We start from the raw sequence: 26,417 nt of genomic DNA, 5'->3' as shown, positions 1-26,417 counted from the left end.
CACGCATGTTTTCCTTCTGTCCGTCTCTGTCACTCTCATGCACACAGACTCCTGCACTCCTTAAGATCAAAAGCATTCTCCACATTTCCCAACACAGATAAAGCCACTCAACACTGCAGCTCACTCAAAGGGATCTCCCCCCTTTATCTTTCTAACACAGTCCCACATCACACTCAGCCACACAAGTATCCGTCCATCTTTATCATCATCACACACCAAACTCACACATTATCGTCAAGCTTCTGCCACGGAAACACAAGGCATCTAAACACAGAACTCTTACTTAATCATTTGCAGTGTTCTGATCTCTTTTTACACACACCTTTCAAAAGCCAAACTCAGAATGTTTACGAGTGGCCTGCATGATCTCGCTGGTTATCAGTGGTGAAAACAGTAGGTCATGATGGTGGTGGTGACTGACACTCTGAAAGGCTGAGAATGGTAGCTACAAAGAAACTTAGAATCTGTAACAAAGGCTTTTCCTGTCTGATAAGAATAACTGTAGATATCTGCTTATCCTGCTGAGGCTTCGCTTAAGTCTGCAGCAAACGCAGCAAGATTAAACACCAACTTATCTGGGGGGACGAGCTGTCAGTATTGCTCTGATTCTGGCCAGAATCACTGAATGGCATATTGGAATGTATATATATATATATATATATATATATATATATATATATATATATATATATGTATATATATACATACCAGACGATGTCAGACAACTTGTCTCTTAGCCAGCTGTTTTCATAAAAAGTGTAGAAGGTGGATGGCTGTTGTGCATCAGCATGCCAAAACATCCAAGCAAAGGGGAGAGTATTTGAACGGCTCCCCCCAAAGATCTTGAGAGACAGCAGAGTGGGATCAATGAAACCATGAAACACACTCAAAGTGATCATGGAGGATGTTTGTCTACACTGCTGCCACCGCCGCGGTGTAAACAAACCGAGCCACATGGAGCTATACAGTTCCATGTTCCATTTCTCCACCTATAATTATACACTATGATAATTCTGTGTCCTCCTTTTGGCTTCTTCCTATAATTGCCATCATACTTTTTTGTTGCATTTACACTCCTCCCTTGGTAAAAGTTAACATGTTCCAGGAAAGATGCCTCATGAATATGCATAGTCACACTCGCGCTTGTCTGCACGGACAACAAAGGAAGAAGACATTAACATTCCTGCACATGCTCTGCAGTCTGGTCATTGATGAGCACACATGCACTCACAGAAAACCCAGTCAAACACATTGCACACAGCAAATACTTTATTTACACTTTTAAACTTTTCTAGTCTTAATAACCACTAATAACAGTTTTACATAGTCAACCACACAGCCTTTCATATAGCACATGGATGTGCAGATCAAACAATTCAAGATCCTGATTGTTTTTTAACCCTTGGATGCATGACCTACCAATAGCTACACTCTTCCATGATGGAATCGATGCGTTTTTGCAATAAACTTAAGAAATGTCTTTAATTTTGGTTAAAGATGATGATTTTCATTGTATTTTAGTCAACAAAAGAGTGATTTATACTTAGGATAACCCTTTATACTGACAGTTAGAGTTAAGATAAGAATCAAAAGGTTCCTAGGAGATTTCATAGGAAATGCTTTGGAATACTTTGAAGAATAACAACCCAGGGGGTCATTTTTGACCCCACTTATGCATCTATGGGTTAAACAAGTTGTCTTTGTTTGCTTATTTGAATCATTTCAATGTCACATTGTCAACAAAATGCATCCTGACTGGTAAGATGTGTACCTCTTGCCTTCAACGGCATTTGTTATAAGTCCCGTCAGAGAAGCCCGTCTATGTGCACACACAGACACAACAGCGACTTCACACTAAATAAACACGTTGTGTCTCTCGCATCCAAAACTACACAAAATGGTTGAAATTAGCCTTGACCCATTATACACACACGTGTGCAGTCAGATGTTAAGTCTGGAGCCAAACCAAATGAAAGAAGGTCCTTTTACATCAGCGATCACAGCCGGCCACCTGATCCGAGTTCTGCGACGGTGATCTGAAGTGAATGTGAGCCAATCATTACTCTCTGCTGCTCTCTGGGTCAGACAATATCGAAATACAACAAGGAGTCTTGTTCGGACACCTTAAGACAGGTAGACTGATATATAGTGCAGAAAACTGCCTTTTATCAGACGTGACACATTAGACCGTCATCTCAAAACACACACACTGACTCCACGATTATCAGCTCGATTTTCTTTTCACCAACAGGTTTTTCAACTCGCAAACAAAAGCCTCCCAATTGGTACACAATCAAATAGACGGGCTCGCCGCCAACGCGTCCTTGTGGCATCGCAGACACGGGTCAGATTTCAAACCCCGCTGCTGGAGAGAGTCAGCGTGACATCCAGGCCGCCAGCGACCAGGACAGGATGACGGATTAAAACACAAAAAGGAAAGCATCGCTGGTTCACTAGAGAACAAGTGAGAAACAGATTGAGCCTGTAGTTGCACATGTTACTTTTTGCCTAGGTTTTAATGACTATAAGGGGTTTAAAGACATTTAGAAAGACTTCAGAGTGTGAACTGCACAGTGCCTGAAACAATCATTACAGTAATTCAGGATTCAAACTTTCCGGTTGATTATTGCTCATAAAATCCAGAACAATTTGGACAAAATATCGAAATAATCCAGCTTTGTATAAGAAGAATATGAAAGATAACAGAGACTAATCTTACTTGCAGGGCAAGGTGAAGGCAGATGATCTGCTTTGGGGACCCATAAAAAGGGAGAAGCCGAAAGTAGAAGACCCTTTGTAAATGCGTATTTGTGCATGTATGATAAAAAAGAGGAGGGGGCTGCAGTGACCGGGGTCCCTATGGGAATACAAACTGTGACTGGAGAGCAATCACGGAGCAGCTACCCAGCTGACCACAGCAAAGAGACCTTTAGCTCAAAAGGTTAATACAAGTCAAACTGATTTGACACACTAATAAAACATTAAGGACAATGTTACCTCAGGCCTCACCACATTCACTTACTCACTCTGGCTCCTTCACACCAAAATACTATAAACTAAGTGTGCAGGCTGTTGTGAAGAACAAAGAAACACACACACACACACACACAGGGGCCCCCTTGGAGAGTATTATATAACATTAGCCCCGACATATCAAGTGATTTCACGCACCTAGAAGCAGGACAATCGAGTCATTTGTTCAGCAGGTCAAAAAATAGCCACCACCCCCCCCCCCCCAGTGCCGTCTACTATTACTACCATTACTACCACAGCGTGTGTGTGCGCTGCAGTTTTGGTTTAAGGGTCCCCATAGTTGTAAATGACCCTTATATACCAGCACAGGTTAATAACACGGTTGCCGATCAGAACAAATAATTCAATCAATGTTTTTTTGAGGGGGGGGGGGGGGCAGCTGCTGGGATTTCATGACTTTGTGCTGTTGTGGAACAAAAACACTTCACATTCTTGACCTTCAGCTGGGAGCACAATTTAGTGTCGAATAAACGCTCGTCGTGGCTGCGCAAGTATGAGCGCTCCAGTGTGTTTTTCGGTGAAATATTACCTCTGCACTCAATGAAAACTAAACCTATTGATTAAATGTTAAAGTGAGGTTAGGTTACTCCAGGTTAAACAATTGCACGAAGAAACGAGGAAGACTGTTACTCATTAAATACTGTTTTTTATGACACACAAGGAAATTACGGAATAAAAAAAATAAAACAAAAGTTTCCACAGGTTAATATCCATCGAGAGAGACAGAGAGAGTTTGTTCCTCTGCAACTAAGAAAAGACTTCTATAATTCCTCGACAACGATTAACCGACTAACATTTATTAAATGATTCAATGAAAGGAAAATGCAAGACGAGCACTACAATCGCGGCTGTCATCCGTCTCCGTAGTTTATCCAGACTCTGCTTTGTGAACCAACGAGAAGAACGATCTGAGTGGAAGAAAAAGAAAGACACAACTGGCAAACAAACTTAGTTTTCTGTGCTCAAGAAGCAAGTTAGGGTTTATAAATTCAATTTTATGACGTCATGGAAACGTGAAGGTGGCTCGACTTGTTTCGGTGTAAAATTTGCTTAGTCCATTTAAATACATTGACAACGAAAAGGGTATTCATGGAGTGCAAACCTTTGCCAAGCTAAATAAAGAGAAAATACATTTTTCCCTCATCTGCATGTTTATCTCGATCTTCTCCAAACGTTTATGGATCCTTCCTGGTGTCATGCTCCACCCCTCCACAAAGTGCCATGGAAACTGGTTCAGTAGTTTTAGTTATCCTGCTGCTCTGACAGAACAATACCAACACAGCCGATTTGGTAGAAGTTATTGACATAAAAGTATTTATTTAGACTCAAAAATGCAAAACCCAGTGCATTAAAAAAAAAATAATTAAATAATATTGCGATATTTTACGTGGTGATATATCGCTTTGGAGACAGGTATCGGTTTGTTTTAGCATATCATTTTGAAACTGACGTTACAAATTAATATTAAACTTTCGGTGGATTAGCATAAAATAAATCAAAATGAAAGTTTTCAATCCACTAGATGGTGCCAAGTGCTCACTCTCACTAGAGGTGTTTTGCAAATACTCAGTATTTTGCAATATCGTGATAATATCATATTGTTCATCGTCTCCTCAGGTATTTCTAAAAAAAAAAAAAAATATATACACATACACACACACACAAACACACACATACCTGTAGCTAGGGCTACAAAATTAATAATAACTTTAAGTGAAATTGCATTTAAAACAATATCATCTAGCTTTCAGAGAAGTTCATGTTTTGACGGCTGTTTTGTGATAAGAAAAGCATTTTAAATCTACAACACAGCAAGTAATGTAACTGAATTTTGACTCGTATTAAAATCCCTGAATGGTTCAGCCCTACCCATAGACAACAGTGTGTCCAAGTGTTCCCACGTTTACGGGTTGCTAGAACAACATACAACAGCATCAATTTGTCTGGACGGCCGTTGAAGCAACCCAGCGTAGTTTAAAGATTTAAAGGCTCTGGAGGCTTTTAAAATGGTGGTTCTGGTTTCACATGATACACTGTTCACATCAGCCCTAACTGCTGCCAACCAGTCTGGAGCTTCAAAACCTGGCATCAGGTCACTCCGCTCCACAGTGTAAATGCTTTAATGGGAGTTTTATATGTGGGAGCGAGAGACACGGAGAGAGATTAGAGAGGAGGACACAATCGAGAGAGAAGCAGTGTTCGTTGCCCTGTGTGGACGACACACATGTAACCAGACCCTGTGGCCACAGCCATGACCTCACTGGGTTTTTACACACACACACACACAAGGCACACCACTGTGGGTTAACGCACAGCCTGTGCAGCCTGGCACAGTGAGAGTCGGCTTCCATTCAAAGAATCGTGCATTGTAATCCAACACAGCGTGATCACACAGGCATGATTCACAGTGGAGAATGCTAATCTAAACTCAAAGGCAGGACACAAAGCAACAGCTCGGTGGCTTGTTTCTCTTGGGTGGAGCAGTGTATCAAATACATCTTGACCTCAGGTTGAAGAGAAAATGAGAGTCTAAGCGAGCCGAGCTGTGGCAAGGCTTCTAAAGTTCACTAAATACTGAGGAGCGCAATTCTGAGATAGGTGCTTGAGGGTGAACTCGAGTTCACATCCTGCACCATAGTGGCTGTGAAATTAAAAAGAAGAGGCAGACAACTTACGTCATACTAAAATGAAAGGTCATTATGAGAGGGAAGTTTAATATAGAATGTAATACCCTTGTATGACTTGGTCATTTTAGGCATTTACTTAACAACCGTCCGTCTTAACAATCACATTTTTATCTGTTTGTCTTTGTTCATGCTCTTCATCATCGAAAACAAGGGTCTCACTCCACTGATTCCCACGTTTTACACAAAGGTTGAATCAAATAATGCATATTCTGCCAGGTCCTTCCAGAAGCCAATGCTTTATAATAACCAAACTGTTGCACTGCGACAGTGTCAGGTGATTTACGACCAATGGACGGATTTCATCAGTGGTGTCATATCTGTGGACTGATCTGTACAGACTCAATTCTTTTTACTTAGACTTAACTGTCGGTTCATTAAACTGTATCCGAGAGTAACCATTAAAAGTGAGCTTATGGCTCTTTCCCCGTTTATTTAGACAGGTGAAAGTTAATTTGTGCACACTTGTCTCAGACTATTTTGACACACACACACACATACACACACAAACTAAACCATGACCTGAAGCAAAAACCCACTCACACATACACACCAAAAAAAAAAATGGACAATGGACCTAGTTCTTCTTTCCAACTAGGCCAACACCTGTTCTGCACCTCACTGCAGCTCTGACAGCCACGCAGCTTAAATCATACTGGAAAAACTGCTATCATGTCATGTGTGTATTGTATGCTGTAACACATGTTGTATAAGGGACGTAAAGACAGGGGTTCACCGTTGACTTGCAGCATTTTTCCACAGCGTTAATAACCAACTTGTCTCACACGCTTGAGTGAAGGGTTAACGACCCCAACACAACTACTTATTAAGTTGGTATTTAGCTCATTACTTCAGGGGGATTAAAAGTCCTACCTGCCACAGTAGGAGATATGATGTCCTGTTGATCTGTCTTTATGATTTTCCCAGAGGAGCTGATTCCATCTGCGGAAACAAAATGTTAAATTATTAAAAAAAAAGCAGCTTGATAATAAATGACTAATTCATATTTAATTAGCAGCAGCTAAAAAGTGGATGAAAATGTTGTCTCAACAGCCTCCCTCGAAACCCCCCCCCCCCCCCCCACATGTTCCTTTGATGCACGAGCCCCTTGTCAGCTCTTGTGATCTAGGTCTTAATATAAAGATCACAAAATGTGTACAGCAGCTGTGTAAGACTGAGCCAGCAGAAATAACACACACACACACACACACACACACACACACACACACACACACACACACAAAGCACTTAGACTGTACAAATTCACACAAAAGGTTGCCAACGACAAAGTATAATCATTTCTTCCTCGGGTCATTACCTGCATCCCCAGGAAATGTTCGTCAAAATCTATTGTTTACTTTTCGAGTTCTGCTGCTTACAGATGGACAAACAGACAAAAACATAACCTCCCTGGCGGAGGTAATAAAACAAAGCACATGTTTTTAAACATTCTAAAATAACCTGTTTGTGTTTATGAGTGTGTGTGTGTCACCCAGATATTAGGCTACTCCTTGTTTTTGGACATAAATGCGTCACTTTATGGGACTTGTCCTCCTTAAAGCAGTTGTCCACAACAACTTTAAACAGAGGACATTTTTTCAAGTAGTAGTTATGGTGTGTGTCTGTGTGTATACAGTACATACTTTTGTGACCTCTTTTAGGACCTTTGCTGGTATAAACACTGGCTTTTTCAGCAACAATAGCTCTCATGGAGCCTAAAGCCAAATTCTAATGAGGCAAACCCCCTAATTTTCGAGGATTCTGGTCAAATTAGGTTTCATATGTGAATCGTGGTTATGGTTAGGGTTAGGGTTATGGACACTAACTGGTTATGGCTGTGGAAACGAATAAGGCTTTCATTAGGCTGTCCAAGTAAATACAGTGTGTCCTTATAAGAGTAGCAGATGCACGTGTGCACCCCAAAATTACCAATAACAACAAACAAACAAACAAACAATAAGAAATTGCCTCAGGACCACTAAAATAGCTACAATCTGGCACAGTGAAACGTGATTCTTCATAAATGTGCACTGTCCCTATTGACAACAGATACATGATCATAATAACAATAATAATAACAACAATAATAATAAGAAGAAGACTTCTGAGAGGAATTCAAAGGTGACTTCAACAATTTGTTTAAATAAAAATAATTACCCATCATATGCACACAGGAACCTTGTATCTTTGATAAATAAAGAGTATGGCATACTAACAATTGTGCTTAAATAACCCCAGAGAATAAAACATTTAGACAAAACGTGCGGCTAAATTCATACAAGTGTGGAATTGTAAAATGAGACATTGCGACACTCGTCACTGTTGACCTCGTGAATAAAAAGTAATTAAAACAGAGGAAACACCTGCGCAGGTAGCATTCAAGCACCACAGCTGTTCCCGACTGTGCTAACGTCCGAGCTAAAGACACACATTGAAGAAATGGAGGACACTTTTCTAACTTCCCTAACTTCCAGCGACTCTAACAGAAGACTTTGTCACTCCCAGTGTTTCCTACCTTGTCCGATAACACCCGTTAACACCCAACAGCAGCGTCTTGACGCGGTTAAATCCAGCAAACACCGAGCGGATGCTTAATTTTTTTTCTTTTTTTTTAAAGTAAACAAGTCCGTGTGCATCCAAGAGAGTAAAGACCTGCCGAGGAGGTGATGGAGGCAACGGAGCCGCTGCTGTTTGCCTGCAGACGGTGCAGTGAGTCACAAGAGGAGGAAAAGAAGTGAGACTTAACAGAGGCAAGTTGCAGAAAAGAAAAGTCCGTCCCCTTGAGTCAAGTCCTGCCTCCCCTTCTTCTGCCCTCCGTCCTCCTGCTGACAGAAATAGCAAGTAAGGCGGGCCTCACCAAAAATAGCCTTGACTTCTTCACACGGACCTTCAGGACCATTGTTTCCCAGCGCCGCCTGACTCCCACTGCGCACACTGTGGCACCACCTGCTGTCAAAAGCCCTTCAAACCAGCACTAAACACACTGGGACCAGGACCTTCCACCTTGGACTGATGCCTGATAAATTACCTTTAAGTATTTTTGTCGGTAAATGTTTTCACAACTGCAAACAGCCTCGATATTCAGTGTTTAACCGAGCATTCAGGGACGTTTCAAAGAAGTTTGTAGGGCCCAGGCATTGAGAACCTACAGGGGCCCCGACATCAAACCAGAAAACTCCTTCACTAAGCAGACTTGAACCAAGACCTTCCACCTTGGACTATGCCTCATAAATTACGTATTTTTGTAGGTAAATGTTTCTGCAGTTGTAAACAGCCTTTATATCTAGTGTTCCACTCAGTATTTAGGAGGTATTTCTTTTGTTTTGTTTATTTTTAAAACTCCAAGGCAGCATTTAATTATGAAAGAGACCTATAAAAGCGATGACGTAATTACCCGCATTCACTTGATAACTGAATGCTGATGATTTCTGTATAATAAAAAATTGACATGTAGTCGTCAAGTTGAAAAACAAACTACTTCTATAAAACTTTTTGCCCAAACTGAGCAACAGTGAACAATATTTTATATTATTATTATTAATAATAATAATAATAATAATAATAATATATACATTATAAGTTATATTTACCACATTCTGAAATTCAACATTTATTTATATATATGTAATATATATCTATATATATATTTATAAACATGTTATTTTGACTTAACGTATTGATTCCATTTGATTTCTGTTCTGTTTCATTTTCATATTCATTTTGCATCATAAATGTTTTTGTTTTTTTGTTAGTTATGTATCAAAACAAACACTTTTACTTTGAAATGGTGTGGTATATCATCCGAAAGTTTTTTCAATTAAACAGTTAACTTTTCCTAAACTGTAGGACATTTTTCACTGGACCGGCCCCCGGCCCCCTCCTGACCAGACTAGTGGTCAGAAGTGCACTGGCCCTCAGGTCATTTTGAATTACAGGCCCCTGCTCTAAATGGACCGGTGTTTTTTGTAACCATTACTCATAGAAAATACATAGTATCTATGTACAGCCCATTCTTATTTTTTGATATGTTTATCATGCGTAATAGTTTATAAAAAGCTATTCAGGTGTACTGATTGATGATATCATTTAACTGAGGACCAACTGATTTATCTACTGTGAAATTAAACCTTTGACAAAACTAATTTACATTATCTACCTTTAAAATGAACTCCTTTTTTTGTGGCTACAGTTTCCTATTTCTATAGAAGCTACAAACGTTCTCTTGAACTTAATTTGGTTTCATTTTTAATGTTTATTTCCTGCCTGTGAGCATATTTTGGTTCCTAGTTATTTCAAATAACAGCAAATTTTAAATTATCATGACATACTGAATATTGGCCTATATCTTATTTACTTTCTTTAAAAAAAAAAAGAAGAGTTGAATACTTCACCATCAAATCTTTAAAAAAAGATTTATAGGAGGGTGGTCCTTGGCTGAGAAAAAAACAGAAAACCTAAATTAAACAAATTTTCTAAATTATTGTCTGGACATAATTACATGTAGATGAGAAACACACTGCAAGATATTTGCCTGGAACACACCCCGCTGATTGAAAACATCTGTCGGGCTTTGTTAAGTGCTGTGCAGCAGTCATTTCACAAGGGCTTTGAAAGGCGATCTCATATTGGAATCACTTCCTTGAAATACTTTTCGGCACCACAACAGAGTTGAGTTTCATAACACAAAAAGCTCGCAGGTTCACACGTCACTGGTGTCCATTCTAAATTAGCCTGTGAGGAATCTGCAGAGAAGAAGCGACCACGTAAACGTCGAGAAACAACTGACGAATGACTGTCGTTTTCACATCCTCAAAAGCAAAAGAAGAAAAGACCGTTTAAAGGCTCGTCATTACAGGAATTAAATGACTACTGTGGGTACTAATAACAATACTGTACCAGCTGACTGTATAAGTCAAGTAATGAATGGCCTGAACAATAATGCAGACATAATCTCAATGAGATTAAAGCTGTCACTAGTTTTCACATGAACTGTAGGATTATCGCTGTAACATTTACGCTCATACATAGTGTGTTATAAAACACAACACACCCATGCTGTTCGGTAACGTTGTAAGAGACTTTCCTTTTTTGCAGTTTTAAAGGTACAGTGTGTAAAATGTAAGTTGCATGTTGCAGCTGAATCTCTTCCAAGTGTGTTGCTGAACCCATGTTGCCTAAAAGATGCTTAGTTTGTCCATTGTGAGCTACTGTAAAAACACTGTGGTCCAAAAAGGCTGCCTCCATAGAGTTGACTCTGCTCTACAACAATTCATACAATTAAAAAAAATGTATTTAATTATTTTATCTTCAATTCCAGCCAATTTGAAAATAATCTCAAAAGCAGAGCTATAGAATGTGTTGATCGTGTGTTAATATTGATGCACTGGCTACAAACAAATCTACGTACAGTACAGTGAAACTGCAGTGGGTCTGTGGACGTCAGCTGATGAGGATGTTTCATTCATGCATGCAAAACATTGAGCAGCATTCATCCCCAAACTCACTGTGGTGGCGAGGTTTCAAGTGCAGCTGAGCTGATACTAACTGCCGGTCAGAGAGTGTCGTCAATGGAAGAGTCATGAGCACAAGAATCAAACCGGACCCAACACCCAACTTTAGATTGGTTAAAAAGACTTAGCAAAGGGAAATGTCTAAAATCTCAATATTTAACAGAGGAGTCTGATGTGTTTAGCAACAGCACTGTCGTCAATGATGTCGTCTATGTACAGAGCCTTGAGATAATGTGTGTTGTGGAGTGGAAACATTGATTGGTGTCTCCTAAACCTGGAAACGATGACGTTCTCATATGTCTTGTTTCAGTTTTGTGATGATTCCTTTGTCAAATGGAGCAATGCAATCAGAAAATATTCACATTTAAGATGCTTGCTTTTAATAATTAGAAAAACTCTAAAACTGAATGATCAATTATCAAAATAGTAAACGATTCATTTAGTAACCAATGATTGAATAATCCTTGCAGCCTTGAAGTTATATCATAATTAGGGATGCACAAAATTAGGCTTTTTGCTGATATCAGACATGGGGAGTTATTTGGTCTCTTGTGCAGTGAAACCAGTTCCTTTGTATCATCAATTAAGCCATTACTTTTCTACAAAAAAAAACCTCTCTCATTGAGCAATTGCTTTTAATGAAATGGCAAATTTGAGTCACAAAAAAAGGTTAGATTGTGGAAAAGTATGAGGTTGATCACAACTTCAACCTGAAGAACTTTCCTACAATAACAAAGAGCCAGTGAAGATTATGTTCCTGTGTGTACAAACAATCTGAGCATATGACAGCGCGTTCGTCACTCTACAAAAAACGATTTATAAATGATCATGGATTTCGCAGTGGCTTTATTATCCCCGCAGCAGTGACTGCAGAAAACCGTCTGTAAATGCTTTTACAGGAAATTAACTGGTAATTACTGCCGGTTACTTACTGTGGAAATCACATTCGATTCATCACAGTATCCACACAGGGAATCAATGTATTCTTTATAACGCTACACACTTGAAGTGTAAAACTGTGAAGACACCACACACAGAACAGTTGATTAGAAGGAAACTCTGAAGCTAATGTTTGAGACATTTCTGTAACAACGACAGACGCGTTACACCGCGATCCGTGTGACTCAAATAGAAGGCTGTTTATTTTCGACACGCTTCCGTCTTTGCAGGAAGTTGTCAGACCACCTAGCGCATGACATCCTGACCCTCATGTCATAACTGAAGCTCCCTGTGTGTACGTGCTTGTGTGTGTGTCTGCGTGTGCGAGCCACAGTGTTTCACCTACAAACATAACACCATGCGTGCATGTGTGTCTGTGTCGATGGCCCTGCTCATAATGATTCAGGGCCACTGTTTTGTCAGTCTCTAAGCTCCAAAGTTTTCATAGCATCAAGTTTTTGTTTGCAGCCACTCGCACCGAGTCACGTACATCTTTACGGCGTTGCATCATCTTTCCAACGACATTTTACTGAGAAGATTTATATACCGAATTAATTTATATAATCGACATAGATATGGGAAAAGTTTGAATTATGAGAGGTATCTTTTAGTAATTTTCCACCGCAACCTCTCCCTCAATCCCTCAAACTTGATCTGCATACAATGTCTTTTTTTTTTAAAAAATTGAGATAGAAACTGACGTTTATTCTGAGTTTCACTAACACTTCTCAATGTTTTTCCCCACATTTAACGTCCGTTTGTTTCCACAGAGCAGAGAAGAGAAAAAAAAAGCGTGTGCGTCTGTTTATCCTTTTTTCCGATCTCATTGTCAAGCGGGGTCAGCAACTGAAGTTTCAGAGCAATACTGAAACCAAGAGAAGCGTGTGTTTGTCTACTGCTGGTGGTTCTCCACCGTCCGCTCGCTCACCCTCTCAGGTGCCTCTGTGAATGGAGGTAACCCAGTACCGTTCCCAGAAACCCTCAGTGTGTGGGTGTAGAGAACTACCTGCATGTGTCTCTGTGTGTATTTGTGAGAGAGAGAGAGAGAGACCGTGTCTGTGTGTGTGTCTGTGTGTGTGTGTGTGTGTGTGTGTGTGGTGTGTCCATTCAATTACACAATCTACCATGCAGTCTGAATCACATCCGGTTTCAAGCTGAAAATAACAAAACCACAGGGTGACAGAAAAGCAGTGCAGCAGGCAACCGCCCACAAGGAAAGAGGAATACACTCACAACACACACACACACACACACACACACACACACACTCCGGCCACTGGTCAGTTTATATTTTCCACAAACAACACCTATCAAAGAAAAGGTGTTTTATCTAGTAGCATTTGCTGAAATGACCGAGTTAAAAACAGTCTGAGGTACGTGTAGCTTTTTTTGTCAGTACTATATGGGGCAGGATGTGGTCGTGTGCTACATCGTCGACTCCCACCTGCAGAGATGATCTCCTGCGGCGACATGCAGCTCACACGTTAAGGGATTTTTCACACAAAACAGAATACATTTATAATTTACCGCAATGAAGCCGAACACAAACGGTGTCCAGTGAACAGAGCTCAACAGTTCACTGGCAGAGCCTAATGTTGACTATTACTGGTGCGTTTAAGACATTCTCAAGAGATATACTGTATGCCACTTAATGAGAAGCCCGGTTTATGTGTGTGTGTGTGTGTGTGTGTGTGTGCGCAGTCCCTGCATGTGCACATAACCGAGTTCTTTCTGAGAAGGTTTGTGTGTCTGATACTTTATCTCCCATGTGCGGACAGTGTGGCGTTGTTCAAAAACACAGCCCATGTGCTTGTATAAACATGAATGAGCCTCTTTTACGTAACAGAGCAGGGCATGACCCTTATTTCCACTAATCATGAAACACACTGGTCTCAGTAAGCTTGTTTTAACACAGTTTAAATACAAGCATAAGGGCCAGTATCTGTAAAATGGAATTAGCTGGGATAGAAGGAACGGAGCAGTGGAAGGAGAAGCGAAGGGATTATATATAGATACAGAGTAGAAAAACATCAGGAAGAGAATAAGAGGAGTTAAACAGAGAGGTAGAAAGAGGAGAAGAAAAGAACAGATGAGAGAAACAGAGGGGGGGATGGAGAGAGAGAGAGAGAGAGAGAGAGGGAGGGAGAGAGGCTGAGAGCACTGTAATAATGTTTAGCCTTGGTCTGCCAGTGGGGTCCTTCCCCTTAAGAAGCCAACAGGAATGCAAGGAATGCTGCATGAGAAGAAAAAAGAATGAGTGGAGGAGAGGGGGAGAAACAGAGGAGGATGGGAAAGAAAGGAAAGCTCAAGAAGGAAAGACGAAGCAGGAGGAGGAGGAGGAGGAGTAGGAGAAGTGGGGAATCCAGAGTGGGAAGAAGATAGAAAGAGGGAGACAGGAAGATAAAGGCAGAGTAATATGAGGAGGGGTTGGGAGGATAGACACAGAGGAAAAGGCTTATTATCTTTAGCCTGCTGAGTAAACATAAGAACAAAGAGGATAAAAATAATAAGGCTGGAAAATATTTAGGAGGAAAAACCTGAGCTCTATTTGTGTGTTTTTATTTTTGCACATGCGGATATTCATGTATGCAGTGGGTCTGTGTGTGTTTATGTGCTTCATGCATTCATGTGTGCAATGTGAGAGTGTCAGGGTGTGGTACCCAACTCTGACTTTTCTTTTCCTGTCAGAGTTTCAGAATCAGAACATTTCACATGCAGCTGCGTTATCCCGCAGAACCTTCCCCCCGAGTCTGGCAGCGTTTTCAGTAAAAATCTGCTCCGGTCTTGTGGCAGTCAGTTGATAATCATGAGACACAGACAGATTTGAAACGGAGTCTGACCGGTGTGCGATTCTCCTGCTGCTTCATGCAAGATAACGTGGAGGCTACAGGGTTATTTAAAGAGCTAAATATGCAGAATGCTGTGATTGTAGAAAATTACACATTCAGTCTCCAGAGAAAGAACTCACTGAAACTGTAGCTACAGCACGGACAAACACGGTGACTCCCAGCACAGAGTCTGTTGTTTTGGCATCCGCTAAACATACTATGCAGACAAAAGTTGGGATTTTTGTGAAAACAATGAAATCGGACATTTCTGGGGTTTTCCTTTCATAAAAAGACGGAAATGAAAGTATAGTGATTCCATCTTTCCAGACATAAACTGGACTCTGGATTGTCTGTCATGGTTTTAAGGCATCATCTGATTCAGTGTAACTATAACACAACAAATACAACTTTTGATGTACAATGTAAAGATATGAATTGCAATTCAACAGATAACTTAGTGGCAACTCATGACACTATAAACTGGAAAGCCAGACAAGACACAGTCATACATTCCCTTACGGAACGTACGCTTAAGCATGTTCACGCGGTCTCCGTGGTGCGTCTGTATGTGTGTGTGTGTGTAGGTGTGAAAAAGTGAGCGTCAGAACACACTTAGCCACAGCGAAAGCCTCAGTGACATGTGCAGTCCACAGGAACACAATGGATCGCTGACAGACGTTTTCCACAACAGAGCAACAAGTGTCATGTGTGCAGTCAGCACTCGGCAGCGTTGAGAGGTGAAGCAGAGAGAGGCGATATGACTGGAAGAGAGATCGCTCATACACTGCACTTAATATATCACAGCCCGAGTGTCTTGCTCGTGTAATAAAACGATGAAACATCGTTCATCTTCAATGTCTTTAGTTCACCCTACAGACAAAATGTCCAAGGAGCCACGACCGTGTCACAGAACTGTGGAGACGACGGTCGCGTCTGAATGACTCGCAGCCTCGGTTTGGACATTTGATCTGGTTCAGTTGAAAGTGAACTGAGGTCAACTCCAGCAACAACACATGCAGAGTGTATAAGAAAGAGCTGAGGATCCTTAACACCCCAAGGATGTTTGGAGTTAATGGCAAGTTGTGCAAAACACAAGCAAGAAACCATAGCAACCACAGGAAAAACCCCAGGGATATCAAAAGCGTGCACACACATAGAGACTCTCAAAATGAGTAGCGTCAAATCAGAACTCAACATTTAAACACCCACCTTTCTTAACAACAACAAGCCTCAGAAGCGGGTGTGTGTGTGTGTGAGTATAGGAAACACTCAGACAGGCCAAAAATAGCTCTACACACTCGTTCCCCATCTCTCGCTTTCAATCCCTCTCTCTCTTTCTGTCTCTCACTTGTGTCACTATAAACCATTGGTAGGAAAAAAAAAACATGTTAATGTTCCCATACGGAAAATATCACCCACTTAAGCTTGCACTTGAACGTGAGAATATGAGACTGAGCATATGAGTGCGTGTATGGAGGGGATAATGACTATTTTGGCATAAGTGTGGCACAGGGGAAATATAAAGCTTCTCAGAAGAGGGAAACATCCGTGGGCTGATGTCTGTTTGTTGGACACAGCGAGCTGCACAGAGAAATCACACATTCGTTAGGAATAGTGTGCTTTTTTGCATTCTGTATGGTCGTCTGCAGTCGTTTTCAGGATGCTGTCACGCCTACAGATCTCTCGCTCCGGTCCAAAACACGGTGGCAACTTGAGTCATTTCATGTGCTTTGAGGATGCCCAATAAGAAGTTAACTGTGGGTTGTAAACAAAAAAAGCACCCGGACTCACAAGCAGAGCGTTTACAGGACTGTTAAAGTAACCTGTCATCTCACAGTCGTAGAGATTGCGTTAAACAAATCTGTAATTGCAGTCTCGGTTAAATAAGCAAAAGACTGTTGTCGTGGACTTCAGTGTGTCGCTGCTTAAAGGACAGTTCTGATTCATTACAAACAAAGGCCTTGTTTTCTTCACTACAGCAACACGACAGTCACCAAAGGGAATGTTGAGATCTGGGAAGGAATTACAAAGTGTGATGAGGTGAGAAATGTGCACAACATGGTGGGTCAGAGTTGAACCAGGACCGCAGGCAGAAATCTGTGTTCGCGTACAATAATCTCACTCTTCACCTCTGTTTTCTCTTCTAAATACGTTTGACAAACCTGGATATTTAACAATGTCAACCTGCTCATGTTTCTCATTCTTTCTCACTCCCTTTCAGCTGTTTGAATGAAAGGATATACTGTACAAGACTGTATGAGATTAAACAGAGAAAATACACTGAAGCAACGGGATTTACTGTGAGTGGCTGCTGAGTTTTCCCCTCAAAGACGTAGATTAACTCCACGGCACAACTCTAGTGTGGCCAGGCAAATGGCGACGAATCATCATCATAAATCCTTACTTGTACTACAAATCTAATTATCCTCCAAAGATTGACCCATCGGTGTCCAGCATATGAGAAAAATCAAATGATGTTTGTTTATTTTTCTGCTCATAATATATAATTATGGTCTAATAAGATTGTTCCTTATGTAAAGGGATTAGGTTGTTTTTTACAAATACTGAACAAGCTAATCCAATGAGGAGTGTGGGAGCGTTGGACAAAGACACTTAGTGTTTACACCAGCATGTGACTAAAGACATTGGCAGACAGATGAAGCAACAAAACCAAAATCTCGTGTTTCAGGTTTTTTGTTATGTGTATTGCAGTCTCTGGCATCTTTGTGTCTTTTTTTTGTTGACATTTCTTCTCCAAGGTTCTCACTGGGACAAATGAACTTAACATTTTATATTTACTTTTTTTTATTATTATATACTCTTCAGAGTTTATTTTTAGCATTTTATCTGTATTGTATTACTGTATTATCTATCTTTAGCAGAGATGTATAGTAATGAAGTAGAACTACTTCACTATTGTACTTGAGTACTAAAATGCTGTATCTGTTCTTTACTGGAGTATTTTTTTTTCTCCTACTTCCACTTGTACTTCACTACATATTTTCGATGAGTTTGATACTTTTTACTGATACATTTTCCATGTACTGCATCGTTACTCGTTACAATTACAATATTGTTACGAATCATTCCTATCGTTAAGCGCTAGCTAAGTAGCTAGCTACCCACAGTTCCTGACATGCTGCGGTGTTCACTTAGCGGCTAGCTAACGTTAACTAGCTGGCTATAACACAATACTTCTACTTTTACTTTCAGTACGTGAGTAGTACATTTTAAAATAAACTACTTGCAACACTTAAGTACAAAAAATTTCAAATACTTTAGTACTTCCACTTAAGTGTGGTGCTTAAAGAACACTTTTTAAACACTTTTTGATTTGAGTACTTGTACTTTTACTTACTCGTAGTACTTTATACATTTTTGATCTTAAGTGTATTTTTTTCTATTTAACTACTTCTTTTACTTTGTAGATTTTAATCGATAGATAGATAGATAGACAGATAGATAGATAGATAGACAGATAGATGATAGATAGATAGATAGATAGATAGATAGATAGATAGATAGATAGATAGATAGACAGATAGACAGATAGACAGATAGATAGATAGATAGATGATAGATAGATAGATAGATAGATAGATAGATATTTGGTGATGAAATAAATGAACTTACAAACTGACTTCTTTCTGACTGAAGCCGCCCCCTATTGGCCATTCAAGAGATGACAGCTCTCGGGCACTTGTGCATTGGCTTCACTTTTCATACTGCTGAGAAATGTGTTTCGTATCTTCTGACTGAAAAAACGGACTGTGAAACATTTTCACACTCTGACTTTGTCAGGCAAGGACACATTAGATTGATGGAAGTGAAGAAGAACTTTGTTTCCACGGGTGTTTTCAGTGAAAGGTTACACCTCTCCTCAGTGGGAATTAAAGAGATGGAACAAGGGAGTGAGAAAAGGAGAGAGAGGAGAGAGACAGATGGCTTTTCCTTGCAGGATATCCTGTTCTAAGTAGAGCTGCTGGGCTCACACTGACCTTCTCACCCCTCTTGACTCCTGACCTGCTCAGAATTTAGGCTCACATCTTTGGCCCAAATCTCTTCATATTGTCTTAGTTTAAGTCTGGCCTCCTCACTTTTCCCCCCTTTCCTAACTCCTCCATCACACTCACAGGTGTCACTTAAATTCTCCCTCTTCCCCTTATTCTCTTCACACTTCAGTCTGCTCCCACTCAACACTTCTTGCCATCTTCATAAACATTTGCAAACACACTTAACCTGTACAATTCATTAAAATGGGACTTCGGGGGTTTCCTTCCAGTGGAAACCCCCGAGCAAAAAAAAGAAGTGATGTACGATGAACAAAATACTTTATATACACATAAATATGAAGAATTCATGTTTTTTTTCCTCTTTAAAAAAGCCCATGTTAAAAAATGAATAATTTACCAACATTTCTAGTCCTCTTCATAAACATTTGTAAACATACTTATCCCATAATACAACTGATTACACTCAGACTTTAATCAATGGAAACCCACAGTTAAGACTATTTGATGGCAATAAATGGAGTAATCTACAGTTTTGAACATAACTGACTGATTGGTAAGAGTGAGTTAACGTACAGCAAACAAGAGTTAGGGATCACTTTTTATCCCTATGTACATGCTCAAGCCACATGTGTGATGTTCAACTCTTTTCTTGAACAAATTCAACAAAACAGACAAAACAACCCACGTTCTTCTACGTAAACTAAAATAGAATATCTGGAAACACCTGAAAGAAACTAAACAAAGGTTGAGATTATAACATTTACCTGAATATAATGCACTTTCCTCAGCTTTAACACTGCAATACTTTGTCTCCTTTGTCATGATATTACTCATTTGAAAACTGCACACATATAAACCACCACATTATAAATTTGACCAGAAGGAGAAAGGCTTCATCATAGGACACACACACACACACACACACACACACACACACACACACACACACACAACTCCTCTTTATGTCAGCATCTCGCTCACACCCAGTCCTCCCATTCCACAATAAAACTGGAATCCATTAGCTGATGAATGGTTGTTTGTGTTTTCTTAAGCTCAACAGCACCACCTCTGGACTGAGCGGTCAAAGTGGGTGATAAGAAAACATTTGCCATGATTAGAGGAGTAATTAACCAATCGTCCTCTGACCTGTGAGCCAACCCTGAGGTCAAAGAGACAGCGGGTGCACGACTTCCCAGGTGGTTTCCCATGAAAACCACCAGGTTGCAAATATACGGTGGGATCGCTGTATGCACACTCTCTCACACTCGCACTCAAACACTCTCTCACACACCCGTACACATATCTGCTTGAAATGTATGCGGGCTCCCTGCAACGCCGTGTGCAGAGTTTTCCCAGATTGCCTGCAGTGGAAATCAACACTTCCTGCTTCCTGTGGCAAAGGGAAGTGCTACCGTCGCTGTCCCCTTATCGCTGAATACACAGGCAGCATGGAGAGAGGAAGGCAGGGAGCAAGAGAATAGGAAGAGGAGGAGGAGGAGGAGGAGGAGGGTGGCCAAGCATGCTAGACAACATAAGGGAGGTCTAAAGACACGGAGGGTGCTGTGCGTCAATTTTTTATTATATAATATATAGTAATAAACATAAGATGCAACGGAAACAGTCAATGATGAATGGATTAAGTAATATCTTCAGGCTTCAGTCGCATGTGCGTACATGGGCTTAGGATTTGCGACATCTGTGAGACAAATATTTAAATAAAAGAAAAGACCTGCACAGAACATAAAGAGGTCTGCCTACTTTTTTAAATAAAAACTGTTGTGACCTTCCGAGTTTGGCCGAGTGGGCGTGGGCCTCTCCACAGCGTGTCCACCAACGGTGCAACCAGGCACCCAGTGGACTAGAACTTGCTTTTGGTTGTGCAGTGTCTATTTTTGGAACCAGTGGTTTCACCCCCTCACGGAGATAGAAGAGAATAACAAGTGTCAGACACTTCTGTCTTTGCTTGACTTTCCATACCTGGTGACTATGTTAATTTTATTTATTTATTATTATTTAGTCTAAAACTCAGGCGCAGGGAATCTATTGTCAGGAAAACAAGACACTGGCTTGAACAGAAGAAGAAGAATCTGTGAAAAGAACAAATGCAAGTTGCTGCATTTGGCAATTAATATCTATCAGCTTGCACCTTATTGAAAAGGAACATGAGTGAGACAACAAGAGCGACAGAGTGAGAGGGAGAGAGAAAGAGGGGAAGGGGAGAGATGTTTGGGATCAGGGTGGAGAAGCTTTCAGCACTTGGTTTTGTCCCAGATGGACACAAGCCGCTCCCTCCCTTTATAAACAGCCCCTGGCTTCCTCCTCTCCTCATCCTCTCCTCTCCATAACTCTCCTCTTCTTTCCTTTGACGTCTGTGTCAGAGCTCCTCTCCCACTTTGCAGCCATTCTTGGACGCTCAGCAGAAAATACGAACAAATTGACACATTCAGTTTTTTCCTCTCCTTTGCTTTTGACAATTTCATCTGTCCCCACCACCACTCCCCAGTCCCTGCCATTTCCAAAATCAACACACCACTAAATGCTGGGCTGACTCACTTCCACTGTGGGTGGCTCTGTTTCCAATTTTCTCACCAACTCGGCCACCCCACCACCTTGAAATAAGAGGGAACGACCTTTGTCCAGAAAACAGAGGAGTAGGCAATCAGACATGCAAAAGGGGAGACACATTTTTCCAAGCAGCCCAGTGTTAAAGGGACAAAAGCATACAAATATGCCGAGAGAAGACGTGGGGTAAAACCCAAGCATGCTTCTCTCCACTTCTTTTGTGGCTCTGAAACAGTTATCGCTGTTTTCCTTCCTTTCTTTCTCTTTGGGAGAGCGTGGGAGCGCCCTCAGAGAGCTGCAGAGAAACCACGGGGCTCATAACAACAGGAGGAAGCCGGTAACTTGAGAAACTCAGGCCAGGCGGAGAGAGAGGGATAAGGGGGAGAGGTGGGAACGGGGTGCACAGGAACAGGAGCAAGGCAGCAATGGACAGAGAGTCCCTTCACCAAGTGTGTCATGTCTTTACATGTCTCTCTCCACATCCTGAAAAAATGACACGTGAGCTCACAGGAGGCGGATAAACAAAAGCCACATTTTTACAAATAACCTGTTGCTTTGCAGACATTGTTTCCCACAGGCTCTCACACACACACACACACACACACACACACACACACACACAGTCATCCCTCACTACCCAAACACATTTCCCATGAACTGAGACTGAGTTTTCCCATCCAGAGAGCCGCCTTACCAGTCTGTGGTGTCAACATCCAGCATGAGGAGAGTTGTGTCAGTCATGTTCACGTACAGTTTAGTCCAGAGAGACCAAGAGCGAAGAGGAGAGGACACCCAGACGACACACACATATACACACACAGACACACACTCACACTCAAGCACAGTATCAGTTCCCTCTGTCCAACTGTTGAGAAAGTGAGGGGCCGCAACAAAAGGCAACAGAGGGAGGGAGGGAGGGAGAGACCAAGGTAGAGAAACAGAGAGAGAGAGGGAGAGAGAGAGATTAACCCCTCTGAGCTGACTGGTGGACTCTCCCTCCCTCTCATACACATGTACACACACACATACACACACAGTTGTTTTGCCGTATCACTGACTTCTGGTGTTTTTTTTCTCAAGTGCCACAGAGGAGGGGGGGGGGGGGGGGGGAGAGCAGGGAGAGTGTGTGTGTACGTGCACATGTGTGCGTGTGTGTGTGTGTGTGTGTGTGTGTGTGTGTGTGTTGTAAGGTAGGCGGGACCGGCTGGCTTGAGTCCAGCCGCAGTCAGCCTGGTAGAAAAAGACAATAGCAGGAAACACTATATCAGGAGGAGGCAAAATACCAGCACAAAAATAATTAACAGACAGTGAAAAACAATGACATCCACCATGAAAAACACAGCCGGCGCTAAACAATCATTATGGAAGTAAAAAAGGGCTTTCTTTTCCTTATTTGTTAGTGCAGGATATAAAAGACCATGAACACAAATGATCAGAGCAGTCGGTGTCAGAAATATTGCTGCTTTTTTTCCTTTCTCTTTTTTTTTTAAACGTTCTATTTTGCAGAGAAACAAATGTCCTTGCGGCTTTTTTGCATTTAAAGCTTTTACTTTTTTTTTTTTTTTACGTATAGACACACATTCTCCATGCAATCATTCCGCCATGACTCCCACATGAATCTCTCCACCACCAAGCCACACACACACACACACACATACATACATTCCCTTGGCTGTAATCATATCTGGTGATAAGAGCAGCTTCCCCCTGTGGTTGCTGGCTCTCTGGGCTTCAGCCACAGTGACTTACAATGGCCCTGTATTTGGAGCCTGCTCTGATTACACACACAAGGAGCTGCATTACACCCCGCTAATTCAATTTCCTCCCCTCCGGGTCAACCTTTGTGTGTGCCCACAAGTGTGTGTGTACGACAGAGTGAATAAGGAAGACGTGATTAAGTAGTAGTTGAAGAGAACAAGCTGCTCGAACAAAGGAACGGGTGTAATAATCCACGGGGAGACGATAAGGACGCTGATCAATAACATAGTTGATGTTCGCTTCTTGAAATGTATGGTTTAGGAGCGATTAAGTGGCGTAAGAACATCATTTCAGCCATGACAGCTAAGCTGCAGCATGTAGCAGTTTTTTTTTCTCTTTATCTTGAAGTAAACAGCACGGTGGTACGGTGGCCCTGAAGTGCAAATCACCGCCACAAATAGGCAAACACAACAACATTAACTTAAAACGCATTAACAACATTAAACGGAAAAGGTAAATTGATCTGTCCCGATTACATGAGGCATGTGCAGCGTGTTTGTAATAACAATATTGTATTTTAGCGAGCAGCGTTTGAGTTTCATATATTATGTATGCAACGTGACGTCAGGTTTGAAAAGCAGGGGTCCAGGTCACTGGAAACAAAATAGACAAAGCTGCCCTGCATTTTCCAAGTAGATAGAAATGAGGAACTTTTTTTTACAAACTGCTTTATATGTACAAGTAGTTTTCCGAGGCTCATGGACATTATTAATGGACATTTAATTTATTGACTGTCAGAAAACAGTAAGAAATGTTGTTAGTTACTGTTGTTAGTTACTTCCTCTCTTCTGAGAGTTTCTCCAATCTCCACACAGGGTCTCTGGAGATCAGCCAGTGTCGCCATCTGGTTCTTGGTCACTACTGTTACCAAAGGCCTTCTCCCCTGATTGCTCAGTTTAGCCAGGCAGACAGCTGTAGGAAAAGTCCCGGTTGTATCAAACTTTAGTTTTTAGTGATGTCGACCACTCTGGCTCTTTGGAGTCTTAAATGCATGTAAGCGCAGCCCTTTCCACCTTACGCCTTGGTTTTTGCGGATATACATCGTCAGCTGTGAGTCCTTACACAGTAAATTGGTGTGTGGCTTTCGACAGCATGTCCAATCAGTGACTTCACCACAGATGGACTCCGGTCAAAGTGAACTCACATGTCAAAGAGTGTCGAGAGAGAAACGACAGCCGTCTGGGTCAACATTACAAACCTCCACAGAAGCCCTGTGTGCAGCCACAGAGGTGTTTGCACATGTCATGATGCTCCAAACCATAAGGTGGCGTTCAACGACACAAGCGTGAAGAAACTGTTTCTCACACATCTAATAATCCACAGCAGTAGAAAGAGATGTGTGATAGATAGATAGATAGATAGAAAGATAGGAACTCTGTGTGTTTCACACAGAGTTCTGTTAATGACTCCATAAATACTCCAGAGGCAAGCGATTGTCTCTCTGATCTGAAGAGCTGCTTATGAAGACAAATCTACTCAGCCAGCGTTCTCACGGACACATCCATTGCACATGAGTCTGCATGCACGTAGCTGCAGAGATTCAGAGATTCAGAGATGCGTGACGTCGCGTCGCAACAACCTCTGGAGCCCTCGCACTGGACGAGCCGCTGCGAGGATAAACTAAAGTTAAAGGGATCGGAAAAAACTTGACAATGTGATGTGATGTTTTTCTCTTTAGAATAAGTTAACGAATGTTTCTTAAAGTTTGTTTTTGTTTAGATCGATGAGAGCTAAATAACAGACTGGCATGCTTCAGTGACATCTGTGCCATTCTAGGTGAAATAATCAGCCAAAGTGTTGATGACAGACCCGCAGTTTAAGAGTTGAACAGTTGAAGAAACAAGATGGAAGAGAACATATAGGGAGAAGGAGCAAATGATGACTGATGATGCTGCAGTGATGCTTTGACTTTTTTGATATCCACAGCTGCAGAGCTCTTGCACGTATAAGGATACAGTCCAGTTCAATGTTGCTCAATTACTGTGGATGTGCCAGATACTAGAATGTGAACAGATGGAAATGGAGATGGAGAAGGAGAGAAGCTCAGTGTATCATGAGAAGTCCCCCCCCGACCCCCGACCCCCCACCCCGCAGCAGTTTCAGCCTATAGTAGTAGAAGCAGTGTCCTGATTACAAACTTCATCAAAAAGCTAAATATTAAGGCACATTTTAAATTAATTTTTTCACATTTGTGGAAAAACATTCAGCTAAATTTCTTCCACAGACAACAACTTCCAGTGTGTTTGAACGTGAGGGACAATGCGTCGGAGTGAGCTATATTGGTTTCTTTTTTTCTTTTTTCTTGTCAGGATAGCTTTTCCAAAAGTGCACACCCTGGCTTTAAACATGGCGTGCGTGTAGATCAGTCTATTCTCATACAAAGCTTAGCGTCTTGTCTGTTGTGTCACATTCCATGTCAAGGTCGCTGTCCACTGTCATTGCACTGGTGTGATGTCATGCCGCGTAGATCGCAGCCTGATCCAGGGCTTTACCATTCCAAACCGTACTATACTGTACCAAAGAGAAACGTGCCATGATGGAAACACAGCATGAGATGGCTCAATGGAAGAGGAGCCTGATAGTTACAAACTAAAATACTGGTCTCACACATAATGTGATGGAGGCATCGACTGAAACACAACTAAACAGTTAAAAGTTATGTATAAGGAGCTCAAATTAAACATATCAATGCTCTACATTTATAGCTTTACAGTCCAGTTGTGAAATGACCTAACACTTATTAAAGATAAACTTTATTTCAGAGGTTTCTCTCTGGACACTTCTTTTACAGCCTGTGAAGAAAAAAAAAAAAATGATGTGTGATGAGTCAAACTCATGAAACCAAGGGTGGAGATGCAGAACACGGAGCTACATCAGTTTTCAATGAGGAGAGTCCGTTGTTTGTCCGAACATGTTGTGAAACACTTCAATGCTCTTTGGCCTTTTCCTGTTCCCCTCCCAGGTTTCTTAAACTATGGGTACAGACCTCAAATAGGTTGCAGGCCTGCTTCTGGCAGGATGTATAAGAGCACAAACTAGCAATATGTAATCCTGGGGTCCCATGGTAAGACACTTAATTCTCATTTGGAT

The 26,417-nt window shown here is 41.3% G+C and overlaps 1 protein-coding gene across 4 annotated transcripts in view; it reads right to left on the bottom strand.

Annotated features, from left to right (window-relative positions):
- Nucleotides 1-22,439, bottom strand: part of hdac7a (histone deacetylase 7a) — a 60,778-nt gene extending 38,339 nt beyond the window's left edge. For 2 of the 4 annotated variants that reach the window (XM_058642995.1, XM_058642999.1), the window contains exons 1-2: nt 22,264-22,439; nt 6,591-6,659 (exon numbers count right to left, since the gene is read on the bottom strand). In XM_058642995.1, the coding sequence (XP_058498978.1) occupies nt 6,591-6,659; nt 22,264-22,282 (88 nt within the window). In that variant the 5' untranslated portion in view covers nt 22,283-22,439. Of the gene's footprint in view, nt 1-6,590; nt 6,660-8,232; nt 8,603-22,263 lie in introns of those variants that run through there. The other 2 variants (XM_058642997.1, XM_058642996.1) reach the window with 2 other exon arrangements.
- Between the last annotated feature and the right edge of the window lie 3,978 nt (nt 22,440-26,417).

The sequence above is a fragment of the Solea solea genome, chromosome 11, assembly GCF_958295425.1.
Source record: "Solea solea chromosome 11, fSolSol10.1, whole genome shotgun sequence".
NCBI classification, from domain to species: Eukaryota; Metazoa; Chordata; class Actinopteri; order Pleuronectiformes; family Soleidae; genus Solea; species Solea solea.
This window is presented reverse-complemented; position numbering and strand designations above follow the sequence as displayed.